General features: G+C 53.3%; 1 protein-coding gene and 1 long non-coding RNA gene across 3 annotated transcripts; one reads left to right on the top strand and one right to left on the bottom strand.

Moving 5' to 3' along the window:
* Nucleotides 1-318: 318 nt before the first annotated feature.
* Nucleotides 319-27,677, bottom strand: LOC311582730 (uncharacterized protein C1orf198 homolog). 2 transcript variants are annotated; one of them, XM_084755970.1, is made up of 4 exons: nucleotides 26,762-27,677; nucleotides 14,315-14,365; nucleotides 3,155-3,640; nucleotides 319-2,505 (listed from the first exon to the last, which is right to left on the bottom strand). In XM_084755970.1, the coding sequence occupies exons 1-4, from the start codon at nucleotides 27,092-27,094 to the stop codon at nucleotides 2,449-2,451; spliced, it is 927 nt and encodes a 308-aa protein (XP_084612096.1). In that variant the 5' UTR covers nucleotides 27,095-27,677; the 3' UTR covers nucleotides 319-2,448. The 2 variants fall into 2 exon arrangements, with proteins under 2 accessions (XP_084612096.1, XP_084612095.1); XM_084755969.1 differs by having other exon boundaries at nucleotides 3,155-3,679; nucleotides 26,762-27,675.
* Nucleotides 16,146-17,577, top strand: LOC311582738. Its single transcript, XR_014774215.1, has 2 exons — nucleotides 16,146-17,362; nucleotides 17,427-17,577. It is a non-coding gene; the product is annotated as an uncharacterized lncRNA (long non-coding RNA).

Here is a 27,677-nt window from a genome sequence, read left to right as displayed (position 1 = left end):
CCGAGGCTCCAGCTGCCGTGCCTTCCTGAGGCACGTGGTTACCTCGGAGACCCTTCAGCGGTGGAGCTCCGAGATAAGCCACCGTGTTGAGAAGGGGAACTTCTAGCTGTAGGGTCCTCCTTTGGTAAGTCACCCAAGAAAGCCACTGGCTCACACGGCAGAACAGGATGGGACCCTTTCTTTGGTCCATCAGTGGCCTATGTAGGGTGAGTAGATATTTCTTTACGTCTTCCTAGGGAACACTACTTGGCCTTAAACTGCCGCCCGACACCCTGATCATCTTCCTAAGCACGGCAGAAAATGAAGCCGACACAACTGTCGTTTTTAAAATGGCTTTATTAAAGGCTGGTAGTATAAAATAGGACCAAATTACAAGCTGTCAGTAAGAATTTACCATTTTGAAAATACGTATCAAAGGGGAGGAAGGAGGCGAGGAACAGACAGCCACTCCCGACACCGGCACAATGGGGTGCGCCTGCCCAGGAGGCCGGCTCTGCTGCCCTTACGAGGATTCCAGGCCGAGCCTGGGTTCCTGAGAGCTTCTGGTGTGCGCAACCACAGAGAGCAAGACCCAGGGACCTGGCGCTGCCTCCCAGGTGCTGAGCCTTAGCGTATGGTGGAGACCCAGACCAGACCTGGACTTCAGCCAGACCATGTGCTTCCAAGAAAAATAAAATGAGTGCTCTTCATCATGATGTGCAGAGGGAGGGAAGGCGGTAAATGTGCTTTCCATTTCCTGGTCACTGCCACACACTCCCTGGGGCAGACCAAGAAGCCAGCTTGGTGTGGACTCTGCCCAGGTACGTGCAAGGACAATGTCCCAGTCAGGCGGGTCCTTTAGGATCCCTCCTGGACTCTCCGTCTGTGACTTCCCACTTGCTCTCCAGAGGCCTCCTTGGGAAACGCCACTGTGAGAGTCGTCCAGCCCTTGGGACCAGACTCAGAGGCTGCCTACACCCAGCCCCTGCCTATGTGTTCACTGGGTACTAGAAGGGAATTAGGAGAGAGTGGGTAGGAAGCAAGCATGTCTGCTCATGGAGGTCACCCTGGCCCAGTGGCCAGGTCCAGCCTTCTCCTCCCTGCTATGCCAACGCTATGGAACATAGACCCACAGGGAAAGAAAACATCCCACAGGCGTCAGATCTTCCTCTCTATCAACTGCCCTCCAGCAGTGCAGAAAGATGACCTGTTTAAAAGGTGCTGGAGGAAGGTAAACCCATGCCCGGGGGACCAAGGGAGGGCCAGGACACAAAGTAATTGGCAGGTATCACGTCAGTATTGGCTAAGTACAGCTTTGGCATTGTTTTCCTAGGGGAGGAGGCAATAGTGGGGGAGTTGCCATGTGCTTTACCTTGAAGCTAAATAGAATATTCCAGAAGCTATTTCAGACATTAAGAAGGCTACATACACCTCTCAGGGCTCACGGAGATTAAGGCTTCAGGTGAGGAGAACAGAGGGAGGGCAAAGGGGTAGACCATGCCACCCGGAAATCACAGGTGTGCTTGGCACCTCCTGCAGGTGCCGGTGGTTCAGGGGCACGGCAGGGCAGCTGTGAGCTCTCAGAGCTACAAGGGGAAGCTTCTGGCACCACCAGGAAGGCCTCTCATGCTAGAAGGTGGTCCAGGCTGGGAGAGAGTCCTTCATGATCCAGCCTGACCAGGCTCAGGTAAAGGAAGGTCAAGCCTGGGAGGTCTCCTACCAGAAGGTTCTAACACAGTGAAATCAGGAGAGCCCCGTTCTCCAGCACCAGTGTCCCTAGCCTGACTCCTACACTGGCCAGGGCAGGGACGAGAGCAGGACAGTTAAAAGGACTTCAGAAGGAAGCTAAGAGAGCAAGGAAGCTGCCGCTGCGTTTAAACAACTGGGAGCTCTGAGTAAGTCACCAGGACAGCTTAGGGGGCACCTGCCACCTACCCACACGCAGTCTGTTTCCTACGTGTGGGGGAGGGAAAAGGACACATAACTCGAACCTGGCTTCGGCAGAGGATGAGCACAGTGAGCACAGGTTTAAGGATGAACCTTCCATGGTGACAGCCAACAGCCCATATCCACCCAGGGAGCCCCCAGCAGGAAAGCAACAGGGAAAAGCGTGTGGAGGGCACAGAGAGGAGAGGGAACGGCTTTGAGGCCTTCTGTGACTTGGTCAGAGAACCTTGTTGGAGGGTAAAGTGGGATGGCGCTGGGAACAGAAGTTTTATTTACAAGGCTCACTGAATACTTAGTGTTTAAAAACCCCATGTGTAAAACTTGTTATCAAATCATGGAAAATAGCATATTTATCTATTTGCTTTTACCAAAAGAAAAAAGGGGGGTGGGGTGGGAAGCCTGGCAACACTTCCCAGTTCCCAAAAGACTAAGAAAAGAGTAGAGAAAAGAGGAATACACAGGTGTGCTGCGTCCTCCGAATACTCTACGGTGGGCCACGCGGGGGGCTCTGGGTAGCAGCGTTTACCAGTTGTCCAGAAAATCAAAGCCTGTCTTCAAGAGGACGTTACTTGAGGTGATCTGCAGAGGGGACAAAGGTGACAAAATAAGACGTGGGCCTCTGTTTCCGCCACGCACGACCTAAATACAGCGCTTCACTTGAAATGACCCAGATGACAGCAGCTGCTTCCTCCTCAGGGGCCCCTGACCTCAATTTACCTCAGTGCTACAGTCGAGGAAGGCTGCACAAAATCTAGAGCATGGGGCACTCTGTCACACCCAACACCAGCCCCTGGGACCCCAGGAAGCTCTGCCTGCAGTTTCCAGACGCAAGTGAGAGCCACTGGGTTCTCTGCTAGCACCATTATAAAGCAAACAGACACAACAGAGAGTCCACCCCCACCCCCGTGGCAATCTTGGGTGCTGTACACTTTTTACAAACGGGTTTACCCTTGGCCTAGAACTCACCAAATGGGCTGAGCTGTGGCCAGCAATCTCAAGGACCCACCCACCCCCGCCCCATCTCCAGCTCCCCAGTATTGGGATTATAAGCTCTGTACTATGCACGCGTTTTTACATGGGCTCTGGAACTGAACTCAGAGGAGGGGAGGAAGACCATGGGGACATCGGTGCTGTCCTGTCCTATGGGCCCCCCCCCCTTGGTTATCCATGACAGAATACCCTGCCCCCCACCCCGCCCTTCTGTTGTGGACCTGGCAGTGTCACCCACCTGTGCGAGTGCAGGCTCTGAAAACAGAGAGTCATCATCATCCTGCTGGGTGCTGGGAGGTGGTGGCTTCTCTGGGGACTCGGTGGGGGTAGCCTTGGGCAGCAGCAAGCTGGCAGGGGCTTGCACGGGCTGGGGCGCCTCTCGCTCTGCGCTCACACTGGGGAGGGCTTGATGTTCTTGGAGCATGGGTTTGGCCTCCCTGTCTTTTGAGGTGGGCTCCTGGCGGTAGCAAGCTGGCGCGACCTTTTCACCTTTCTCCATGGACTTGATCTGGCTGGGTGTCAGTGACTGGAACTCGGCCTCGGGCCCCTCCCGAGAGCGCTCGGCGTTGATCTTCCAGAAGGTAGATTCCTCCTCTTTCCGAGACGGTCCCAGGGCATCCAGGCTAGAGGATCTGCTGCTCTGGGCGGGCTTGGCCGCCTGTGTGCCCTGGGGAGCCTTGGCCGGGGGCCTGGGATCACAGGTCACCGTGGCTGTGCTGGGCTCCTGGATGGACAAGGAGGAGATACTGAAGTCCATCTGACTCTGTGGGGGAGATGGACGAAAGAGACAAATGAAAGCAAGCCTCCGAAGCTCCTGCGGCCGACGGCTGGCTCACGGGTGCTCCTCACACCCGCACAGACACCGTAACAGTATAAGCCGCCTGCTGGTCCCACTGACTATTTCCTTCCCTGAAACACATCAGCAGCTGTGAGGCCAAGCCCCATCACAGTGCCCACGAACAGCTCTAAACCCTAACTGTGATTGATTCCTGTTGGCTATAGAGTGCAGGGCTAGGCCCAGCATGGTTCTGGCCTTGTCTGAGGGCGTAGCTGTAGGCCGGGGAGGAAGGCTGTGTGTGCTCCTTGGGGTATCAGAGTCCTGCTTCCTACAGCAAACACTCCCAGTGAAGGGAAGCCACATAAGCAAAGCTCAGACCCCACGTCACAGTGCACAGCCCGACCACCTGGGGGTCAGAAGGAGGTGGAGGTATAAGAACCCACATAAAGAACCCACAGAGGTTCAGAGCACGGGCTGTTCTTCCAGAGGTCCTCAGTTCAATTCCGCGCAGCCACATGGTGGCTCACGACCATCTATAATGTGATCTGGTGCCCTCTTCTGGCCTGAAGGTGTAATGCAGGCAGAGCACTGTATACGTAATAAAAAAAAAAAAAAAAAAAAAAAAAGAACCCACATAAAGTAGATATTGAATACGTCCAAGCCAAAGGCCTCGGTCACCTGCAAATGCAACAACCCTGGGGAACAGCCGTTCACACTTCAGCTCTGCAAACATGGGTGGCTGGGTGGCTCTGATGTGGCAGGCACGCAGGGCTTAATATTCAGTCTACAAACAAGGAAACAGGCCAGGCTGGGCATACTGGTGCATGCTGGTGGCTCCCAGAAAACTCAGCAGGTCAAGGGGGGGGAGGGGTCTGTAAGTTCCTGCCTGGACTTTTACATATTACCACTGGCAATTCCCTCAGGTAAAAACAGAAAGGGAAGGTGGAGGTGCAGGGTGACTGGGCTACTAGGAGACCCTGCAGCTGGGATTTCAGTCCAGATCAAGAGAATCTAAGACCTGGCAGCCGCAGGGCTAAAAAGCCAGAGGCTGCCGAGCACAGTGCCCATGGAAACAGCAGCTCCTGCCTGTCCATCACATGACCTGTCTGGGTCCAGTCATAACCTGTTCTAACTTTACTTTTTTTTTTTGGATACAGAGTCTCATAGCCCACGGCAGCTTCAAACTCTATGTTGCTGAGGCTGTCCTTGAACTCCCGATTCCCCAGCCTCTATCTCCTGAGCGCTGGCATTCCAGGCATGTGCCACCTGATTCGGCCTCAGCATCATTTCTAGGTACGGCATTCTCAGCACTGCCCATTTCCAAATCCCCTGGCAGGACACAAAGACTTTGGCACAGGCAGGCATGACGGTTCCTTTAAGTAAGCCAACTGCTAAAAGTAGCCTAAAATGGTCCAAGCCTCAGCAAGCCTCAGGGACGGAGGTGGAGTAAGGCACATAAAAGCAGTTTGCCACACTCAGGCTTTTTTTTTTTTAATTGATTCCCCGAATCTGGTGGGATCTTTGCTTATGGATTGTGGGTTGCAAGGCCGGGAATCCTGATGTGTGGGCGGCAGATATTGATACGGGGAGCCAGGCTTGGAATCTGAGGCTGTGTCAGTCACCGCATCATCAACTGGAGGAAACTAGGTGCTCTGCAACTTCCCAGGTGTCCCAGTGGAAGATGACACTGACTCAGAAGGGGCATGCTGCCAGGAGCAGCTAACTACCTGCTTTGGGAACTTTGGAGGCAAACACGAGAACACGTGGTGTGCGCCACCTTTAATCCCAGCACTCGGGAGGCAGAGGCAGGCGGATCTCTGTGAGTTCGAGGCCAGCCTGGTCTACGCAGTGAATTCCAGGACAGCCAGAGATGCATAATACAGAAACCTTGTCTTAAAAACAAAAAAGCAAAAAGAAAAGAAGGCAGGGTACAGTGGCTCTTGCTTACAATCTCAGCACTCAGGAGGCTGAGACAAGCGGATGGCCGTGAGTTCAACTCCGGGCTGAGCTCTGTTGAAATTACCAGGCCAGAGCACTGTGAGTTCGAAGCCAGCCTGGTCTACAAAGAGAAACCCTGTCTCAAAAAAAAAAAAAAAAAGTCAGGCCAACAAACCACAGCAATAATGTTTACAAAACAACAAAATTCCCAACAACAGCAGCAAGGGAAGCACTAGAGAAAGGAGAAAGAAGGGGTGGGGGGGAGAGAAGAGGGGGAGGCAGCAGATCCTATCTGGCCCCTTTCCTTGTGTTTTCTTGATCCTTAACTTTGCATATGACGTGTGACTAGCTTCCTCTAAAAAGTTAACTCCCCCTTCCTTGTTGGTGAAGGATCTCTCACTGTCCCCACAAAAAGAGCATCAAGATGTCCAAATATTATAATACTATCTGGTGGCTGGAACGAGGGTGGGGTGGGGTGGGGGTGGGGAGACTTTGTTCCCTGTCCTTGTCGGCGCAGCTGAAGAACCAACGAATGGGCTCCAGAAAGCCATGTGAGACTGCGTCCCCCCCCCCCCCCCGGGACTGTGACCCCATTCCGTGGGTTTGCATCATGGCTGCCTCACAGCTACTGAGCTAGTCTGATAGCTCCAGGGTCACAGAAAGTGAAGAGGGCAGCCCCAGGACGCCAAGACCCTGTGAACGGTTACGGGACAGGGCGGTGGCTGGACAACAGAACCCTCGGGGGCATCACAGCTTCAGCCCTGGGTGCTGGGTCAGGGGTGTTTGCGCAGAGGAGCAGCCACAGATCTCCTATTCCAGGCTCAGTCTGCCCATAGGTCCCACCTAACCCCCAGGGTACAGAGCAAGGCAAGGAAGAACCCAGCGCCTGGTGGGGGCCACCTGGTACACACTACAGCTAACCTGTACCTCCATCCTTGATACAGAAGTTAGCTGACTTTGCACCACAGACTGAGGAAGAACAGCAGTCGGCTGGACATGAGCTACGTACCTGGCACCACCGGAAACCTCTCCCAGAAATGACACAAAGGATCAGACTTACTCTCCCCATTTTCACCACAGGAAGAGCCAGCACTGTAGCTCAGCCAATTTTTCCTGAGGCTCTACTGGTTTTGAAGGCCAGGCCAGGCCATCTCCACCTGAGGCCCACACAGGCCAAGGAGGAAAACAGGAAGGCCACGGATGCCAGGGACAAGTTTTTCCAAACAGCCTGTCTTTTTCAGGAATGGGAAGGAAGTGATGCCAGCCCCCTCTCAGTGCCCAGGCTGCCGAGCCAGCCCTGCAGGAGGACACTGATTAGAAGGGAAGAAGAAAGGACAGTGGCCACTGGGTCATGGCCACGGCACTGGCCAAAAGGAGAAAGGGTCATGGCTTAACTTAGTGTATTATCTGTGACCCTGGGGACATACACAGAAGACAAGGACAGGACTCTCCTCGGCTCACGGCAGCACCCGACCTCCCCTCCAAGTCCAGGCTATCTTCCCTACAACCTAATCAGTCAGGAGCGTGGGGGTGTCAGTCAGCCCATGTGGGGCACAGGGCTCAGCTGGCCACACCCACTCTAAAAAAACAGCAAGACCGCAACAGAACCCAGCGTCTATTTTTATGTCCTACTCAGTGGAGAGGAATGTGTGAGATTCAGCAAGGGGCTGGAGGGGGTTATATGCCGCTAGAAAGGACTGTTTGGCTTGGCGGCCGCTGGCAAAGCTGAACTCTTGAGACAAAGGCTATGGCCACACGGCCAGAAAGAATTGGGAGAACCTCCCCCAACAACTGCCTACTGCTTAGCGCACAGTTTTTCCCTCCTGCCCTCCAAAAGAGAAAGGGGAGGAAGACACAGAGAAAACTTTAAAAATCACAAAAGCAGCAAAAGGCCCATTTAGAGAAGCGAGCCAGCACAGGCAGCAGCTTGAGACAGCTGGGCGGTGCCTTCAGGCCGCCAACCTCACGTCCCAAGGCACTCGCCCAGAGCAGGAGCTAAGTCACACATGGCCCTTGCTTAGAAGCCCTGAGGTGGTCAAAGGCTCACTCACCGGTCAAGCTCCAGAGTGGCAGGAACCCAGGGTCACCACTGAGACACAGGAAGTGGCTGGCAGGAAGGTAGCTAAGGCCCAGGAGTCTCAGCCCTCAGCTTTGTCCTGTGACAGGGACACAGACATCTATGCCTCCCTCAAGAGGACGGACAGTGTTGTGTTAGGGGCACGGCTTAGGCAGACAACTTGCCTGCTCGTCTTCCCCTGCCTTAGGTCCTGCTTTCTGATGGAGGTGTGGGACTGTCAGGGATGCTGTAGGCCATGTGCTCAGCATCCTCACACTGGTGTTGGGGGGCAGTTAGAAATGGGGTTCCTACGGCAGCTAGAAGGTAGGCGGATCTTTAAAAGAAGGTGAGTGGGAGCCAGCAAACACACTGTGGTGAGGAAGGACAGGCTAAGGGCTGAGGGGAGACCTACAGGATCCAGTGTCCCGGGGGCAGCATTGGGGCTGCACAATATTCCACACACGGGGGAGGGGGGGTGGGGAACACGGAAGGTAGAGCGGAGGGCCATACCTAAGTTTCTGCAAGGGTGTGAGGACAGCCCAGAGGGAAAAGGAGGGGGAAGGGAGGGGGGAGGGAGAGCAACCATTAAGCAGGGAAAGGGGCCCCAGAAGTGCAGGAGATGTGACGGACTGGGTGCGGCCTATGAGGCCATGTCTCCCCAAAAGTGTCAGCCAGGCGCGGTGGTGCACATCTGTAATCCCAGCACTCTCGGAGGCAGAGGCAGGCGGATCTCTGTGAGTTTGAGGCCTGCCTGGTCTACGAAGCAGGTCCAGCACAGGCAAGCCTACACAGAGAAACTCTGTCTTAAACCAAACTCAACCTGACTGGCACTGAGGAGGTACATGCAGGGCCAAGGCTTAGAACCAACAGCCTGTGTCCTCCATGGGCAGCGACACCTATGAGCCACAGCCAGTAGGTACTCCGCTCTGCAGCCACATGCTTAAGTGACCTGCTCTGTGATGGCAGGAACAGCAAGAAAGGGTTCAGATGTGCACAAGTGTGTGTACGGGTGAGTGATGGAGGCCGTGCTAGTGTGTGCACAGGTGAGTGATGGAGGACGAGCTAGTGTGTATACAGGTGAGTGATGGAGGACGTGCTAGTGTGTGTACAGGTGAGTGATGGAGGACGTGCTAGTGTGTGCACAGGTGAGTGATGGAGGCCGTGCTAGTGTGTGTACAGGTGAGTGATGGAGGCCGTGCTAGTGTGTGTACAGGTGAGTGATGGAGGACGTGCTAGTGTGTGCACAGGTGAGTGATGGAGGCCGTGCTAGTGTGTGTACAGGAGAGTGATGGAGGCCGTGCTAGTGTGTGCACAGGTGAGTGATGGAGGCCGTGCTAGTGTGTGCACAGGTGAGTGATGGAGGCCGTGCTAGTGTGTGCACAGGTGAGTGATGGAGGCCGTGCTAGTGTGTGTACAGGTGAGTGATGGAGGCCGTGCTAGTGTGTGTACAGGTGAGTGATGGAGGCCGTGCTAGTGTGTGTACAGGTGAGTGATGGAGGACGTGCTAGTGTGTGCACAGGTGAGTGATGGAGGACGTGCTAGTGTGTGCACAGGTGAGTGATGGAGGACGTGCTAGTGTGTGCACAGGTGAGTGATGGAGGACGTGCTAGTGTGTGCACAGGTGAGTGATGGAGGACGTGCTAGTGTGTGTACGGGTGAGTGATGGAGGCCGTGCTAGTGTGTGTACGGGTGAGTGATGGAGGCTGTGCTAGTGTGTGCACAGGTGAGTGATGGAGGCTGTGCTAGTGTGTGTACAGGTGAGTGATGGAGGCCGTGCTAGTGTGTGTACAGGTGAGTGATGGAGGCCGTGCTAGTGTGTGTACAGGTGAGTGATGGAGGACGTGCTAGTGTGTGCACAGGTGAGTGATGGAGGACGTGCTAGTGTGTGCACAGGTGAGTGATGGAGGACGTGCTAGTGTGTGCACAGGTGAGTGATGGAGGCCGTGCTAGTGTGTGCACAGGTGAGTGATGGAGGCCGTGCTAGTGTGTGTACAGGTGAGTGATGGAGGCCGTGCTAGTGTGTGCACAGGTGAGTGATGGAGGACGTGCTAGTGTGTGCACAGGTGAGTGATGGAGGACGTGCTAGTGTGTGCACAGGTGAGTGATGGAGGACGTGCTAGTGTGTGTACGGGTGAGTGATGGAGGCCGTGCTAGTGTGTGTACGGGTGAGTGATGGAGGCTGTGCTAGTGTGTGCACAGGTGAGTGATGGAGGCCGTGCTAGTGTGTGTACAGGTGAGTGATGGAGGCCGTGCTAGTGTGTGTACAGGTGAGTGATGGAGGACGTGCTAGTGTGTGCACAGGTGAGTGATGGAGGACGTGCTAGTGTGTGCACAGGTGAGTGATGGAGGACGTGCTAGTGTGTGCACAGGTGAGTGATGGAGGACGTGCTAGTGTGTGCACAGGTGAGTGATGGAGGACGTGCTAGTGTGTGTACGGGTGAGTGATGGAGGCCGTGCTAGTGTGTGTACGGGTGAGTGATGGAGGCTGTGCTAGTGTGTGCACAGGTGAGTGATGGAGGCTGTGCTAGTGTGTGTACAGGTGAGTGATGGAGGCTGTGCTAGTGTGTGTACAGGTGAGTGATGGAGGCTGTGCTAGTGTGTGTACAGGTGAGTGATGGAGGCCGTGCTAGTGTGTGCACAGGTGAGTGATGGAGGACGTGCTAGTGTGTGTACAGGTGAGTGATGGAGGCTGTGCTAGTGTGTGTACAGGTGAGTGATGGAGGACGTGCTAGTGTGTGTAAGGGTGAGTGATGGAGGCTGTGCTAGTGTGTGTACGGGTGAGTGATGGAGGCCGTGCTAGTGTGTGTACAGGTGAGCGATGGAGGACGTGCTAGTGTGTGTAAGGGTGAGTGATGGAGGCTGTGCTAGTGTGTGTACGGGTGAGTGATGGAGGCTGTGCTAGTGTGTGTACAGGTGAGTGATGGAGGACGTGCTAGTGTGTGTACAGGTGAGTGATGGAGGCCGTGCTAGTGTGTGTACAGGTGAGTGATGGAGGACGTGCTAGTGTGTGTACAGGTGAGTGATGGAGGACGTGCTAGTGTGTGTACAGGTGAGTGATGGAGGACGTGCTAGTGTGTGCACAGGTGAGTGATGGAGGCCGTGCTAGTGTGTGCACAGGTGAGTGATGGAGGCCGTGCTAGTGTGTGCACAGGTGAGTGATGGAGGCCGTGCTAGTGTGTGTACAGGTGAGTGATGGAGGCCGTGCTAGTGTGTGTACAGGTGAGTGATGGAGGCCGTGCTAGTGTGTGTACAGGTGAGTGATGGAGGACGTGCTAGTGTGTGCACAGGTGAGTGATGGAGGACGTGCTAGTGTGTGCACAGGTGAGTGATGGAGGACGTGCTAGTGTGTGCACAGGTGAGTGATGGAGGCCGTGCTAGTGTGTGCACAGGTGAGTGATGGAGGCCGTGCTAGTGTGTGTACAGGTGAGTGATGGAGGCCGTGCTAGTGTGTGTACAGGTGAGTGATGGAGGCCGTGCTAGTGTGTGTACAGGTGAGTGATGGAGGACGTGCTAGTGTGTGCACAGGTGAGTGATGGAGGACGTGCTAGTGTGTGCACAGGTGAGTGATGGAGGACGTGCTAGTGTGTGCACAGGTGAGTGATGGAGGACGTGCTAGTGTGTGCACAGGTGAGTGATGGAGGACGTGCTAGTGTGTGTACGGGTGAGTGATGGAGGCCGTGCTAGTGTGTGTACAGGTGAGTGATGGAGGCTGTGCTAGTGTGTGCACAGGTGAGTGATGGAGGCTGTGCTAGTGTGTGTACAGGTGAGTGATGGAGGCTGTGCTAGTGTGTGTACAGGTGAGTGATGGAGGCTGTGCTAGTGTGTGTACAGGTGAGTGATGGAGGCCGTGCTAGTGTGTGCACAGGTGAGTGATGGAGGACGTGCTAGTGTGTGTACAGGTGAGTGATGGAGGCTGTGCTAGTGTGTGTACAGGTGAGTGATGGAGGACGTGCTAGTGTGTGTAAGGGTGAGTGATGGAGGCTGTGCTAGTGTGTGTACGGGTGAGTGATGGAGGCCGTGCTAGTGTGTGTACAGGTGAGCGATGGAGGACGTGCTAGTGTGTGTAAGGGTGAGTGATGGAGGCTGTGCTAGTGTGTGTACGGGTGAGTGATGGAGGCCGTGCTAGTGTGTGTACAGGTGAGTGATGGAGGACGTGCTAGTGTGTGTACAGGTGAGTGATGGAGGCCGTGCTAGTGTGTGTACAGGTGAGTGATGGAGGACGTGCTAGTGTGTGTACAGGTGAGTGATGGAGGACGTGCTAGTGTGTGTACAGGTGAGTGATGGAGGACGTGCTAGTGTGTGTACAGGTGAGTGATGGAGGCTGTGCTAGTGTGTGCACAGGTGAGTGATGGAGGACGTGCTAGTGTGTGTACAGGTGAGTGATGGAGGCCGTGCTAGTGTGTGTAAGGGTGAGTGATGGAGGCTGTGCTAGTGTGTGTAAGGGTGAGTGATGGAGGACGTGCTAGTGTGTGTACAGGTGAGTGATGGAGGCTGTGCTAGGTGTGTACAGGTGAGTGATGGAGGACGTGCTAGTGTGTGTACAGGTGAGTGATGGAGGACGTGCTAGTGTGTGTACAGGTGAGTGATGGAGGCCGTGCTAGTGTGTGCACAGGTGAGTGATGGAGGACGTGCTAGTGTGTGTAAGGGTGAGTGATGGAGGACGTGCTAGTGTGTGTACAGGTGAGTGATGGAGGACGTGCTAGTGTGTGTACAGGAGAGTGATGGAGGACGTGCTAGTGTGTGTACGGGTGAGTGATGGAGGACGTGCTAGTGTGTGTACAGGTGAGTGATGGAGGCCGTGCTAGTGTGTGTACAGGTGAGTGATGGAGGCCGTGCTAGTGTGTGTACAGGTGAGTGATGGAGGACGTGCTAGTGTGTGTACGGGTGAGTGATGGAGGACGTGCTAGTGTGTGTACAGGTGAGTGATGGAGGACGTGCTAGTGTGTGTACAGGTGAGTGATGGAGGACGTGCTAGTGTGTGCACAAGTGAGTGATGGAGGACGTGCTAGTGTGTGCACAGGTGAGTGATGGAGGCTGTGCTAATGTGTGCACAGGTGAGTGATGGAGGCCGTGCTAGTGTGTGTACAGGTGTATATATGCTCACAAGGGGTGCTTTTTGCTTTTGAGGAAGTTCCGGAAGGCTCCTCATTCTGAACGGTCAGGAAATCAATAATCTGAATCCCCTTGACCTCTTAGGACCTCAACAGGCAGCTGAAAATTAGTACAGACAGAAGCCAGACAGGTTGGGGAGACGGACCCCGGGGACGGGGTCCCAAAGGCCTAGCCCTGCCTGCCCAGCCTCCCCCCCACTCTCTCCAACTTGTGTGCAGCCCAGGCCGCCAGGGAATGCAAGGAATCCTGTCCATTCCTTCCTCCCTCCTAGTTTGGGGCCTTCTGGGTGCTGGGATTTTTCCTCTGGAAGCGAAGGAGCCTGAGAGAGGAATGCAGCGATCCCATGGGCTGTGTCCCCTCCCCCCCAAGCTTGCCTGACTAGCTGATAGAGGGGTGGAAAAGATGGCAGTGTCACCACATCCCTGGGGGGCTGTGCAAGGGGTGGGGGAGTGCTGGGACTTACAGAAGAATGTGTCTTGCAGAATGGAAAATTTGGATTATGTTCACTAGCTTGATCTAATTATCTTACAACATATGCAAATAGCAAAACATCTTGTTCTCCATAAACACACGCGACTGTGTAATAAAATGGCAGTGTGGAAGATGGACAGTGATGGATGCACAGCCATGTGCCACATGAGGGTATGAAACTGCAGGCAGGCACACATGCAGACAGAGCATTGTATACATAATAAATATATAAATAAATCATTTTTTAAAAAAAGAAAAGTTGTACACTTAGGAGACTGGGGCCTTCCACCTCCCCTTGGCTTTAGGACACTTTGTTTCTTTGTAGTTTTGCTGTTTGCTAAGGTCTTTCTCCTAGACAATGAGGAAGATGGTGAAGTGCCCTGAAGTCTGGCTTGATGCTCTCTGTGGCAGTGATGACAACCTGCACATGAGTTACTGGGAGACCAGGGTCCCTTTCCATGTGCCCACGTGTGTCTGTGTATGTGTATACGCAAACATACCAACCAAAGTCACCTAACCAGGGGCTCTGAGATGCCTCAAGGGCCAGCCACCACCAAAGCACCAAGTACTAGCCAGGCGTGGTGGCGCACGCCTGTGATCCCAGCACCTGAGGAGGCAGAGGCAGGTGGATCTCTGTGAGTTCGAGGCCAGCCTGGTCTACAAAGTGAGTCCAGGACAGCCAAGGCTACACAGAGAAACCCTGTCTCAAAACAAACAAACAAAGCACCAAGTACTGGTGCCAAATTATGAAGAAGGACAACTGCCCTAACAGGGCAAACCTCACCCAAGATGACTACAGTTCACCAAGGAAGCCGTGGGCCTCAGCGATATCACGGGACATTGTGGGACTGACAGACCTACACATAGGTTAGGGGGTCTTCCCCAAAGTCCCCCCCTTTGCCCTACCAACACAGGGTGTCAACTGTAGCCCAGCATTAAGGACCACACACACAGCCTTTTACACCCATCAAATGTTGGGGGGGAAAACGTACAAATACGTATTTTCAAAAGTGACAAATACATCAAAGTTTAACTCAACTTACCCTTGTTTCCCAGGAGAACGGGGCCGAGTGCTCATCTTGCCAAGTTATGTCCTGAAATGAAAATTCCAGAGTAAGTCTGAGGCCCAAACTCGGACGGACAGTCCTGCGCAGACATCCATCCAGGGATCCAGGGGACCTACACACAGGACATCTCAGTGCTTGACAAGGCCAGCACTGGAAACGGTGCAGCCAAGGCTGCCGGTCCCTCCTGCCAAACGGTATCTTAGTGAAGACCAGTGAGACCTCAGCTGACTCAAGCCAGGATGGAGGTTGCAAGAAATGGAATGGAGCCTCTATTCTCAGGAAAGACAGAGTTCAGTCTCAGCCCCACCAGGGCCAACGATGATCCAGGGTGAGGGCGCAGCCTTCTGAACCTGTCTCCTTGCTTCTGTGAGGGGCTCACAGACCCTTTTAAACCTGTAGGGAGGGCACTGCTAACAGAATCAACCAACAAAGCATCAAGGCCCCGCAGGCCTCTAATCCTAACACACAGCTCAGCACACACAGAACAAGTGCAGGACTCGAACCCTGGGCTTGCAGGTCCTGTTTGCTAGCTTGAAGAAGGGGCTTGGGCCTCCCTTCCACACCAACAGAGTAACTGTCTGTGCCTGGCTGCTATGGGGACCACCATTTATGGCCGAAAACACGGGGCATGCTGGGTAATATGGAAAGTAGAACAAAAATATAGACAGAGACTCATGTCTGGCTTCAAATTCACTATCTGCCCAGGGATGACCTTGAACTCCTGATCTTCCGAGTGCTGAGATCACAGGCGTACACCACTGTGCCTGGTTAGGTAGCGCTGTGGAGGGAACTCCAGGCTTCCTGCATGGCAGGCGAGCATTTTGCCAACAGAACTACATCTAAAATCCCCAATAAAATACGTAAACTGAGAGTGACATTAATACCACGCCCATATCCCACGGTCCCCAAACAACCCCAGGTGATCGGTATCACTCCATGGAGTACCTGGGAAATCATGTTCCTTGTCACCTAGCAACCGGGTGACCTGGCTCCAACCTCCATAGAGAGAGCTATTGTGCCCACAGACAGGGCCCTGCCCCAGACTGGCCTCACCAACGGCAGGAGCTCCTAAGGAACGCTTGCAAACACATCAGCCATCTAGGCTGCAAGCCAGCAGCTTTCCTTAGGCACACCCCTGCTGAGCGTGAGGGGCAGCTGAGGTCCATGGTGGCAGCCTGCTCCTCAGAAAGGGGGAGTGCAGAAAGCAAGCATCACAGGGCACCCTAGCACAGTAAGCCTCTCCCCTGCCCCATCCTCAGAACTCAGGTTCTGCGGCTGTGAGCTCCGGAACTCTGCACAAGCTAGGGCCTCACAAGCCCCAATCCAAACACCTCAGCCATTCCTACTCCCAAAGCATCCCCATGCGGGGAGTGGAGCCTTGGGTCTTCTGGGATGCCATTTACAGACAGGAAGTCCCTGTACTGGGGGGTGAGTGGTTGGTGGCTGTATATACGGTAAGGATTACCCTATTTGTGGGTCCTAGGGCTGGGCACAGCAAGCTCCTGCTCAGGCCTTTCCCCGGGTGGGTGTGCAGAGAGTGTAAGGAGTGCACACTAACACCAGAGGAAGCCTGCTCACTTGGATACAAGTTATACCAAGAGCTCATCACAGAGAGTAAACCCCAGACCTGGGTAGGCTGCAGCAATAAAGTGGGGCCAGGTAGTAAGAGAGCCAAACGGTACCTTGGCTGTGTCACAGCCAATACAGCCCCTCATAAATAGCCACTGGTCCTGAGCAGTGGTAATGCACACAGATACAGACACGGAGAGAGAGATGCACATCTGGCAACATCTGTTGGGTCTATTTATGTGAATGCGTGTCTGCGGGTGAATATGCACGCATGAACACAGGTGCCCGTGGAGGACAGCAGAGGTATCACACTGCCCTGGACCTGGAGTTACAGATGGCTGGGAGCTATTGCACATGGGTCCTCTGCGAGAGTAGCGAGTGTTCCTAAGCACTGAGCCAGCCGTCTCTCCAGCCCACTTGGCTACTTTGCATTACACAATCATCAGGGAAAACTTGTAAAAATGAGAACAGGGTCACCGCAATCCACTTAGGAATCTCAGCTAAATCTCAGTTACTTCCAACGTCTAAATTCCGCCCCTCCAAAAATGGCCACGGCTATCTGGAGGAATGCTTGAGTCAAAGCAGATGTCCTCATCCCCGCAGGCCGCTGGGAAAAGAGGAAGTGAGTTAAATGGCCCAAAGGCCTCTGAAGTTCTGGGCTCCCGGGACACCACGCACTCCTCATAGAGCAGCACAGACAGAAAGCATTGCCTTCAGTGGGACGCGAAGCAGGTCAGTGGGACAGACACTGTTTATTCTCCGTGTGAACGTGCGAGAGGTGAAGGGGGTTATCTGGCTAATTCATTTCTCCACTGAGGCCACCAGCCCAAGCCACTTTAGCGGACAGAGGCACTGAGGCGGGCAGTGGACCCACTCATGTGTCACCTGGCCTGACTTCCAATGGGTTCTGTAAGGTCGGTCGGTCCCTGTGAATCTACAAAGTGAAGTCAGAGGCTGCTGCTGTGGGAGGCGACTGCCAGCAGGACTGCAGGAAGGGAAAGGCAGGGCCCAGTGCTTGGTGGGGCCAGTGCCTCGGCGGTCAGTCCTGGAATTCCATGGGGGTCACAGGCAGCAAGAGGTCACTGGTACTTCTCCTTAACTTAGTGTCAACAGTCTCTTAAGGGGCAGATTCCTTAGATTTCTGTGATTCTGAGGTCATAAAAAATAATAAAGCACTTAGCAGAAATAAATCTGCCAAACAAAAATGTGGCGGGCAGCTGGCAGCTGGCAGTGGCTACACCCCCCAGCCACAGACTGAACTGGCACCAGGGCAGTCTCCTAGGCCCCCAGCACAAATGACAGCAGATCTTAAAGTGGCAGCTCCTGCTCCCACACACAGACACAAACTCACATTCACAAGACACACTCATGTACAGACATTCTCACACACACACTCCTACACAGACACACTCCCACACATAGATACACTACCCCCCCACAGACGTACACACATAGGCATAGTTACACAGACACACTCCCACACATAGATACACTACCCCCCACAGACGTACACACATAGGCATAGTTACACAGACACACTCCCACACATGGATACACTCTCACACACACAGACATACACACATAGACACACTCCCACACATAGATACACTCTCTCACACACAGACATACACACAGTGACACACACAAACATACACAAATAGGCATAGTCACAGGCACACTCCCACACAAAGATACACTCTTATACACACATAGACACACTCAGATACTCAGACATTTTCACACAGATACATCTGCACATAAACACACAAACATATGCATACTCACACAGACACTTCCATTATGGACACACAGACATATACATATGCAAACACACACAGTGTTTCCTCTTTCTTCCATTTCCACAGTAACTGGGAGGCAACCAAAATATGGCCAGGTGCAGGTCTGTGGTAAGATCATAGACTCTCAACTCTGGGGCAGCTGGAAAGCCTTCAGCCTGCCTCTCAGGCTCCCAGACCTAAACAATGGAATCACCAACACACACACACACACACACACACACACACACACACACACACACACACACACACACAAACACACCCCTCAGACCTTAGGACAAGGCAGAGGCCTTCCCTTCGGCCAAGCATTACCCTCAGAATCAGAATCCTGCTTAAAAGAGACAAGGGCCCTTCCGGAAGTCAGGCTGGGCCTCTGTGGAACACAGCACAAGAGTGTGCCTACCATGAGACAGAACTACGAGGCCACAGAAGCATGGAAAACTGTGGAAAGGCCCGGAAGGCAGCAATCCGAAGCAGGCACTACACAGGAGGCCCCGCTGGTCCTCACGGCACAGCAAGGGTTCCAGACAGAGGCGCTAAAACTAGCTTTACCACCACCGTCTCGGGCACATCCGCTCTGCCTGTAAAATGCTGATCCAATTCATGTGCCTCGGGAGGAAAGCAGGATTACTGTGTGTGTAACACAGATACGCATATTCTTCACGTTATTCTAAGTGAAGTAAGCCAGACACAAGAATAAATATTGTTCTTATGGTCCCATCTACATGCAATACCAAGTACAAAAAGTCACAGTGACAGGTAGCAGAAGCTGCCAGAAGCCAGAGGTGGGGTGTGGAGAATGGGCAGTTATTGTTAACCTGTGCTATTTTATTGCTTAGTAGATACACAGTTTCATTTCAAAATAACACAAATAGCTGGGCAGGGCCAGGAGTGGCTTAGGGTGGCAACCTTCTGGAACATGTGAAGGTGGAAGGAAGGAGAAAAACCAACGTCCCACAAAGCTTCCTGTGACCTCCACATGAACACCGGCACACATGCTCACACACATGCAACATGCATATCCACAATAAAAATCATAAACTAAGCAAACGACACACGGCTGGAGCCAGGATCTCTGTGAGTTCGAGGCCAACCTGATCTACATAATGAGTTCCAAGCCAAACAGAACTACAAAGTGCAACCTTGTATCAAAACAAAAAGAAAACAAACAAACAAACAAACAAACAAAAAACCCGAAGAACAAACCTGGCTCCGCATAGCAGAGCACCCTCTTCATTGGAACATTCAGGAAGCTAAGGCAGCAGGATGGTGATTTCCAGACTAGCCTGGGCTACACAACAAGACTCTGGGTGAACAATAAATAACTACATAATCTGGAAATGGTGGGTACGGTCACATGTACAGAGTAACACTGTACACTCAGAAATGGTTGAAACTGACTTGGGAATGGCGCTCGCTTAGCAGGCTTCTTTCCTAGTGTGTACTAAAGCTCTGGGCTTGATGCTAAGCACAAACAGGGCACGGTGGTGCACACCTACAGCCTCAGCGAGAAGTGAGGACAGGAGGATCACAAGTTCAAGGTCATCCTCAGCTACACTGTGAGTTCAAGGATGGCCTGGGAATCCTGAGACGCGTCTTTTACTATTTTGTTAGTTTTTGAGACAGTGTTTCTCTCTACAGTCCTGGCTGTCCAGGACATAGACCAAGACAGCTTGAAACTCACAGAGGTCCACCTACCTACCTCTGCCTCCCAAGTGCTGGGATTAAAGGTGTGGGCTACCACCACCTGGCCAGAGAGCCCTTAAAAAAGAAAAAGAACTGGTGGCAATGGCAAGTTTTGTGTCGCAATAAAGAGGTCCTGGAAGGAGGAGGAAGCCAAGACCTAATGACTGCCTGGGAGCTGCCAGCCTGGCAGATTGCAGTCTGTGATTTCAACTCTCCTGGGAGAAGGGCCAGAGATAGTGTGACCAGGTATGTATAAGTCACCCCGTGTGCAAAGGCCCTCTACAAACACCGCTCAGCCTCCCGTGGGCTCACTCTGCACTCCCCTCCCAGGCAGTTCCAAGGCAAATGAGAGTTCTCCCAGACCTGCAAGGGTGGCTTTGTTCTTGGTGACATTTGAAGATTACACAGTAACTACTGCAAAGCATGTTTAATCACAGTGTTTAGGAATTTCAGTCCATCCTGCCTGCCCACTGTACACACCCTGACCACAAAGCAGACTCCAATGTACAGTTAACGATCACCTTCTGGGAGGACTGCCTGGTTTCCAAAAGTGAGAATCCCAACTATTAAGTCCCAGAAATAGGGTTGGTTTCCTTGGTGACTCAGAAGGCAGTGTCTGCAGTCACAAGCTGCCCAGGGAAGGATCAATGGTCACTATGGGACGAGCAATGGCACCGTGGCGCAGGCTAAGATACGCTGTCAAGCAGAGAGAACAAGATCTGACCACAGAGAGGAACAGAAAGTCCCCTGTGTCGACAGTGGTCGCCCTTGGGTTGACGCTGGGTGGTCTAGAGACTCAAAGACTCAGTGCAAAGACACCAGAGCCTGTCCCCTGACTCACCCACAAGGACAGTAAGGACAGCTCATCCCGGTCCAGCAATTAAGAACACTCCCTCCTCTTCCAGAGGACCTGGGTTCAACCTCTGCGTGCCCAGATTGGCTCTTAATCATTTGTATCTCCAGCTCCAGGGAATCCAGCACCCTTTTTAGGACTCTGTGGGCATGAGACACACACATGCTGCACAGGCACGCATGCATACACACAAAAAGAAAATAAGGGCTGGAGAGATGGCTCAGTGGTTAAAAGCACCACCTGCTCTTCCAGAGGTCCTGAGATCAATTCCCAGCAACCACATGGTGGCTCACAACAATGCGATCTGATACCCTCTTCGGCAGATAAAGCACTCAAATGCAATAAATAAAATAAATAAATCTTAAAAAAAAAAAAAAAAAAAAGGCCCGGTGTGATGATACAAGCCTTTAATCCCAGCACTCGGGGGGCAGAGGCAGGTGGATCGCTGTAAGTTCGAGGCCAGCCTGGTCTACAAAGCGAGTCCAAGACAGCCAAGGCTACACAGGGAGACCTTGCCTCAAAAAACCAAAAACAAATCAATCAATTAATTAATTAATTAATAAAATAAAAATGAAAAAAGAAAGTATTAAAAAAAAAAACCAAAAAACAAAATGGAATGAAGGCTGCTGAGATGGCTCAGTGAGTAAAAGTACTTGTTAAACCAGCCTGGTCAAGCTGCGTTCAGTGCCCTGAGCCCTTATGAAGGGAAACAGTCCAAGGTCGTCCTCTTCCTATCTCCACCTACGGACTGCAGTACGTACACCCACACACCACACCATCCTCCTGTGTATGAGCACACATGCACACACATGCATGCACACACACACACACACACACGCATACACACACACATGCACACACATGCATACACACACACACACATGCATACACACACACACACACACACATGCATGCACACACACACACACACACACTTTTCTTATCTCCACCTACGGACTGCAGTATGTACACCCACACACCACACCCTCCTCCTGTGTATGAGCACACATGCACACACATGCATGCACACACACACACACACACACACATGCACACACATGCATACACGCATACACACACACACATGCACACACATGCATGCACACACACACACATGCACACACATGCATACACACACACACACACACATGCACACACATGCATACACACACACACACATGCATGCACACACACACACACACACACATGCACACACATACACACATACACACACACACACACACACACACACACACACACACACACTAATAGAGCATTAATTAAAAGAAAAGAAACAGAGAGGAGGCGAGGAATGTAAGTGCCTCAACGGTAGAGGGCTTGCCTGGCACATACGAGACTCTGAATTTAATCTCCAGCATCGTAAATAAGTGAAGGAACTAAGCAACGAGGCTCTCCTTTTCTCTGATGTTCACAGTGACAAACCACATCCAGGCCAGAACGGTGACATGAGTCTAAAATCCCAGCTGCTCTGGAGGATGAGGCAGGAGGATTCCAAGTCCAAGCCCTGCCTTGAGTTCATGGTCAACCCAGGCAACCTAGCAAGATCTTGTCCCAAAACAAAAAAGTTAGAGAAATAAAATGCTGGGCTGTAGCTCGGTGGTGGAGCACTTGCTTAACATTCTCCAGCACAGGAAAAATAAAAAGGATGGGAGCTTGAAAAGAACTATTAAAATGTGCCTTTAAAGAACCCAACTGCTGCTGGGTACGCCTTTAATCCCAGAGGCAGAGGGATCATTGTGAGTTTGAGGCCAGCCTGGTCTACAAAGCGAGTCTGGGACAGCCAAGGCTACACAGAAAAACCCTGTCTCGGAAAAAAAAAAAGAACCCAACTGCCCAACTGCCCTTCTGTGTCGACTGGATGGGCACTCTGGTCTCTTAGGCTTGAAGTGTATTTATCTCTGCTGAGGTAAGGGAGTGCAGAGCTGCAGTTCCAAAGACAGAAAGCCCTGGGGACTTAGCTTGGGACACATTCCACTAGGGACACAAGTTCAGAAACCAAGGCCTGGCCAAGGCCAAGGCCGCTCCTCACAGCGATTAGAACATAGACTGGGAGGGAAGTCAGAGCAGGAAGGCCACTGTCACTCTTTTGTTACTTAGTTTTGAGAAATGGCTACATTCTCCTAGTACCACCCCAACCCGCTTCCTTAGGGTGTGACTCCTGTCAACCAAAAAATGACTCTAAGAACGTCAGTGTGCTTCTTGCCCTCGCTGAATGGCACAAACTGATCCTTTCGACTCTGTAAAACCAGTTTCTAGGCTGCCACTGGGTCACCTCCCATGGAAGCCAGCAACAGAGAGGCGCCCGGGAGGGAAGCCACGTCTGCTGGCTCAGCTCCGGGCACCAGGCCAAGTGCTATCAGGCTGGGGAGCCATCAATCTGCTTGCGGAGCAGGAGGGACAGGGCCAGGGCCTCCCCTCCCAGCCTGTGCCACTGCATCTGGACAGTTGTCAGTGCTAGCCTGGCAGCCTAGCACGGGGCCCAGGCAGAGGGACACAAGGGACCAAATTTACCTCGTCCTCATTTCTAAAATACACTGGCTATGCCAGACAGGAGGGGGTGGTGATTCACACGTTCCACCTTCCCCACAACTCCAGAACACGGAGGAATCAACTCTGAAATCACTCTCTCTCTCCCCAAAGGATGAGAGCCAAGAGCCAGGTCATAGCTCAGCTGAGAGCACGTCGGCCACAGGAGGACCCAGCTTGCTCCTCAGTGGTCAGGCACGACACAGGTGTGGTAGTATATACAGCTGTGACCCCAGTGCTGGGAGGCAGAGACAGGAACCCTAGGGCTCACCAGCTTCCAGCCAGCCTAGCCGAACTGGTGACCACTCAGCTCAACAGACTGTTTCAAAAACCAAGGTGGATAGCTACAGAGAAACACCCTAGATTTGGCCTCTGCATGCGTGTGTGTGTGTGTGTGTGTGTGTGTGTGTGTGTGTGTGTGTGTGTGTGTTGTCGCTGAAGTGGGAGAGGAAGGAAAGCCCTCTCATGTCCCAGACCCAGAAATAAGCATCTGTTCAAACTCACCTAACCAAAAGGACAATTCCAGAAGGATCTAGGAGAGGCCTGAAGCAAGGAGGAGGCGGAGTACTAGGAAGGCCCCAGGCTCCTACAGGAGGGGCATGTGACAGGCAGCTACTCTGCAAGGGAGGTTTGGAGCCATCTTGTTGCAGGGTCTTAAAAATCCAGCCTCTAGAGTCCAGACCAAGGGCTGCAGGGCTGCTGAACCTCACCATCACTCCTGGCCAGCTCCACCTACCTCACTGAGAGGAAGCAGAGGCAAGCAGACACACCACTCACATCTCTGCAGGGGTCTGTTTGGATCGAAGAAAAAGGCAGTGCCTGGAACCCCAGAACTCACCAATGTACTCTCAGCCTGCTGGGTGCGTCAAGGAGTCAGCGTTGGGAGCAAAGACTAGATGCAACAAATTCCTGAAAATTCAGAGTTCTGGGTTTGTTGGTTTGTTCCCTGTGCTAACAGTAGGGTGGTACAGGTGATCTCTTCTCAATCAAAAACCTTTCCCCTCCCCAGAGAAGGAAGAGAGCTGCCACACCAGCAAAAGGATCCGTCGAAAAGCATGCCTTAATGAGCTCAGGAAAACTTGTGAGGCAAATTTTGCCTGTTCCAAAGCACCGATTGCACATCGTGCTTCCCCCGTCAGGGTGGTACCCTGCTGCTCACAAGGCCAACCTTGAGCCTGGGCCCTGGGGCTCCAAGCCTCTTCTTTGCTGCCGCAGAACAGAAGGGAAGGAGTTAAGGGAACCCTGGAGTTGGCGAAGGAGGCTGGCAGCCTTGAATAATGGCAGAGTACCCATCTCTGCTCAGGTCAGTCCATACAGCAGGGATTCAGTGGAGCTGCTGAAAGCTAATGGGGGAGGCGGTGCTTAAGCACCCTAATCCCAGCTGCCTCTATGACAGTCTAGAGAAACACTGGCTCAGTTGCTTCCCAAAGTAGCTAAAATATTCTTTGCTTCAACACTAAAAGCAGAGACCACTATCTCTACAGGAGACCAGGTTAAACTGTCAAGGCAGGAGGGGATCTGAGTTCTGGCCACACACACACACCACTCTCTCTCTCTCTCTCTCTCTCTCTCTCTCTCTCTCTCTCTCTCTCACCTCTCTCTCTCTCTCTCTCTCTCTCTCTCTCACACACACACACACACACACACACACACACACACACACACACACACACACGGTGACGGGTCGCTGCACCTGTCCTATGCACACAGACAAAGGAGCCCCTGACTAAATCTGGAGTCACAAAGCTCTGTGATTCTCAGTCTGTAGTTAGGGCCCTATTTGTTCCTGAAAGACATAAACACGACTAGATGATACTAAAAATACCGATAGTAGATGACAGTGAACAGAAACGACTAGACAGTGTTACTATGAGGGGCACAATTTTTTTTTTTAACAATTTGTTTTTAACGCATTAGTGTTTTTGCTTACATTCATGTCTGTGTGATGGTCTGAGATCCCCTGGGTCTAGGGTTACAGAGAGCTGTGAATCTGCCACGTGGGTGCTGGGAATTGGATCCAGCTCCTCTGGAAGAACAGCAGTGCTTTTCAAGCCTCCAGTGAGGGACACTGACATTTATTGGCAATGGAAGATACAATTCAAAGAAACAGGCAGCATCCTTTGGGGCCGTGGGAAGGGCTGTGGAGCCTGGCGCCCTTTCAGTGGCTATCATTCCGTCTAGTGGGACTTATGGTCCCCTGTTCACTACTGCAAAGGAAACACACACCCTGGCTGATGTTCTACAGACCCCCCCTGAGCCTCAGGCGGCTTGACTCTGCCACCTGGGCTGAAGCTCATCAGGGGCCCTGGAGGTGCACACCCCCAGGGCCCATCTCGCAGTGCTGAGATTCGGGCTGGAAGGCCCTGAAGGGCTTATAGATTAGCTCAGCACAAAGTCTCACTTGGCGCAAATGTTTGTGTGAGTGTAGGTCAGAGGTCAACCTTAGGTGTTGTCCCTCAAGATGCTGTCTACCTTGTTTTCTGGGACAGGATCTCTCATTAGTCGGGATTGTCATAAATAGACTGGGCTGGCCAATGATGCCCAGGGATCTGCCTCTATCTACCTCCCAGCACAGGAATCACAAGTCTGTGCCACCAGCTGTGTGGTAGGTAAGAGATCCCCCAATGCAGGCTGAGTCTTTACTGATGAACTATCCCCCCCTGCCCCCCCCCCTGCTTTAAACTAGTCGAAACCAGATGAGGAACTGGATTTAAAAAATGGTCACAACTCTCCTTGCCAGTGGCCCTGGCTCCAGTGTTCCTTGGCTTTTTGATATACTCGGGGCTAGTGGCAGCCACTCTCCGGCGTGTTTAAGTACTCACACGGCTGCTTCCTCTTTGATTTATATACCTGAGACACGGCTGGAGAGGAATTGCCTGCCTGCTCCTCACCTGGATCCAAGCGCAAACTCCGTCCACATGTCTTTAGGGAGATGCATATTTTCACAGTGAAACGTTTCAGCTCCAGGAATAGATTTTAAGACTTATATTTTCATCTCCTACCACACCCTTGTTTTTCCTGGCAAAGCCCTCAGAGTTTCAAGTGGGATGGAGAACAGACGGCATTGGCAGATAGCTCTGCCTTTACTTTACAATTCCCTGGCAGTAGAGGCGGAGGGGTTCGGACCACAAGCGTTCTCAAGCGTTCTGTAGTTACAAACCTTGACGGATACCTGGCCTGAAAAATCTGATTGAAATCTCATTCTTAACTGGTATTCCTTCAGCTTGGCACAACTTCCCCAGGGAGCGGGGGTGGGGTGGGGGGGTTGAGGGTGGGTGGGAGGAACAACCTAGTCTCTCCTTTCCGCCTCCTAGGAAACCGCCCCCCCCCACGCAAATGGACACCCACAACTCTGGCTGCTAGTGATTTTGTCCTTTAAAGCCAAGTTGAGTTCCTGAGGTCCAAGTACACAGTCTCGCCGCACAAAGGGCTCCAGGGAAACCATCTCCAAATAAAACGCTAGGTCCCTGAGAATCGCAAGCTCCTGGGCCTTTGTGCCTACGAGCAGGGTCAGCCTGGAACAATTCCAGTAGTTTCTTTCTTTCTTCCTCCAGCGTCTAGGGCCCAGGGTTTGGTACTCAGGTTTGCTGGAGGCATCTAAACTTCTCCCGTGTTTGAGTGGGAACCGGGGCTCAAATGTCACACCCAAACGCACTCTGCACTGTGGTCTCCTAGGGACACGTCCCACCTCCCTCACTGAGGTCCTCACACATAATAAACACTTGCAGGCCACTGAGTACCTGGCGATCAGGAACGATGGACGCTGTTCTCTGGAATACTGGGAAACTGAGGCTCTGAGTCGTACGTAAACTCATCTGGGGCCAGGCTGCTAAGGGCCTCATCAAAACCCAGGTTCCCGTGATTTCCTCTCTACCGTTCCCACTTTGTCTTTAAAGATCCCTTCTCCCGGAGGTTTCCGAACTCCGCCTCGCCGCCCACTCCGCCCCAAGTGGCCAGTCCCGCCGCACCCACCTCGTCTCCGAAGCGCACCAGTTTCTGGCCCGTGGGCCCGCGCAGGCCCGGGAAGCGCGCCGGGTCCCCCACGTCCCCAGCGTCGGCGGCCGGCGCAGCGCGCGGCCCCACCAGGCAGCGGTCGATGATTTCGTCCTGCTGCGCGGGCGGCAGCCGCGCCCACTCGGGCCCGTACTTCTCCCGGATCTTCTCCTTGTCCTGCATGATCTTCCTGGCCATGGGGCTCAGCGACGAGAAGTAGGTGAAGCGCTTCCGCTCCCGGTCGTCCAGCGGCCGGTTCCCGCTCATGACGGCCGAGCGCGAGGCCGCGATCGCCGCCGCCATCGACGCCATCCCCGGCCCGCGCGTCCCGGGCCGAGCGCCGCCTCCCGGGCCGCCCGCGCCCCGCCCCGGAGCTCCGCCTCCGCCCGGAGCGCCGTCCCTACCCCACCCGCGGCGCCCGCCTCCGCCCCTGGCTGCGCTCCGCCTCCACACCTTCCCGGGACGCCCTTCCTCCCGGCCACCCACGCCTCACCGGGTACCTGTCCCGGTCACGAATCGTCCCTGAGCCCTGTCAGTCAGCTCCTGAAGTCCCGCCTCCACTCTGAGGTCCTTCCCCACCTGGAGCCCCGCTCCCACCCTGAGCTCCACTCCCCGAGCTCCTCCTCTCGGGACCCTTCAATTTCCTCCACCGTAAGGATGCTTTGGGGGACCCTAAGGCATCTCTGGGGCGGCTACAGAGTCCCCCGCCCGCACGCCGGGGTTGGAGAGGGCTACTGACGTTAACTCCCGGTAAAGACCGCCATGGCGCCACGTGGCACTGATGACAAAGGAAACTTCTTCCTGCACGTGCCCAGCCTGGCTCTCAATCATCCTCGCTCCTTTGCGGTCTTGCGTATTGCATTTTCGGGTTTGCGCTGTGTTTGCTGGGCGGCGA

Source organism: Acomys minous (assembly GCF_964271855.1).
Source record: "Acomys minous genome assembly, chromosome: 14".
NCBI lineage: Eukaryota > Metazoa > Chordata > Mammalia > Rodentia > Muridae > Acomys > Acomys minous.
This window is presented reverse-complemented; position numbering and strand designations above follow the sequence as displayed.

What these genes read in the sequence shown, in the direction of transcription:
- LOC311582730 (XM_084755969.1), bottom strand. Translation starts at nt 27,094, where the DNA reads ATGGCGTCGATGGCGGCGGCGATCGCGGCCTCGCGCTCGGCCGTCATG. An exon ending in CGTTCTCCTGGGAAACAAGG is followed by an intron (nt 3,680 to 14,314) that starts GTAAGTTGAGTT and finishes TCTCCCCCACAG; the next exon opens with AGTCAGATGGACTTCAGTAT. An exon ending in CAGAGCCTGCACTCGCACAG is followed by an intron (nt 2,506 to 3,154) that starts GTGGGTGACACT and finishes TCCCCTCTGCAG; the next exon opens with ATCACCTCAAGTAACGTCCT.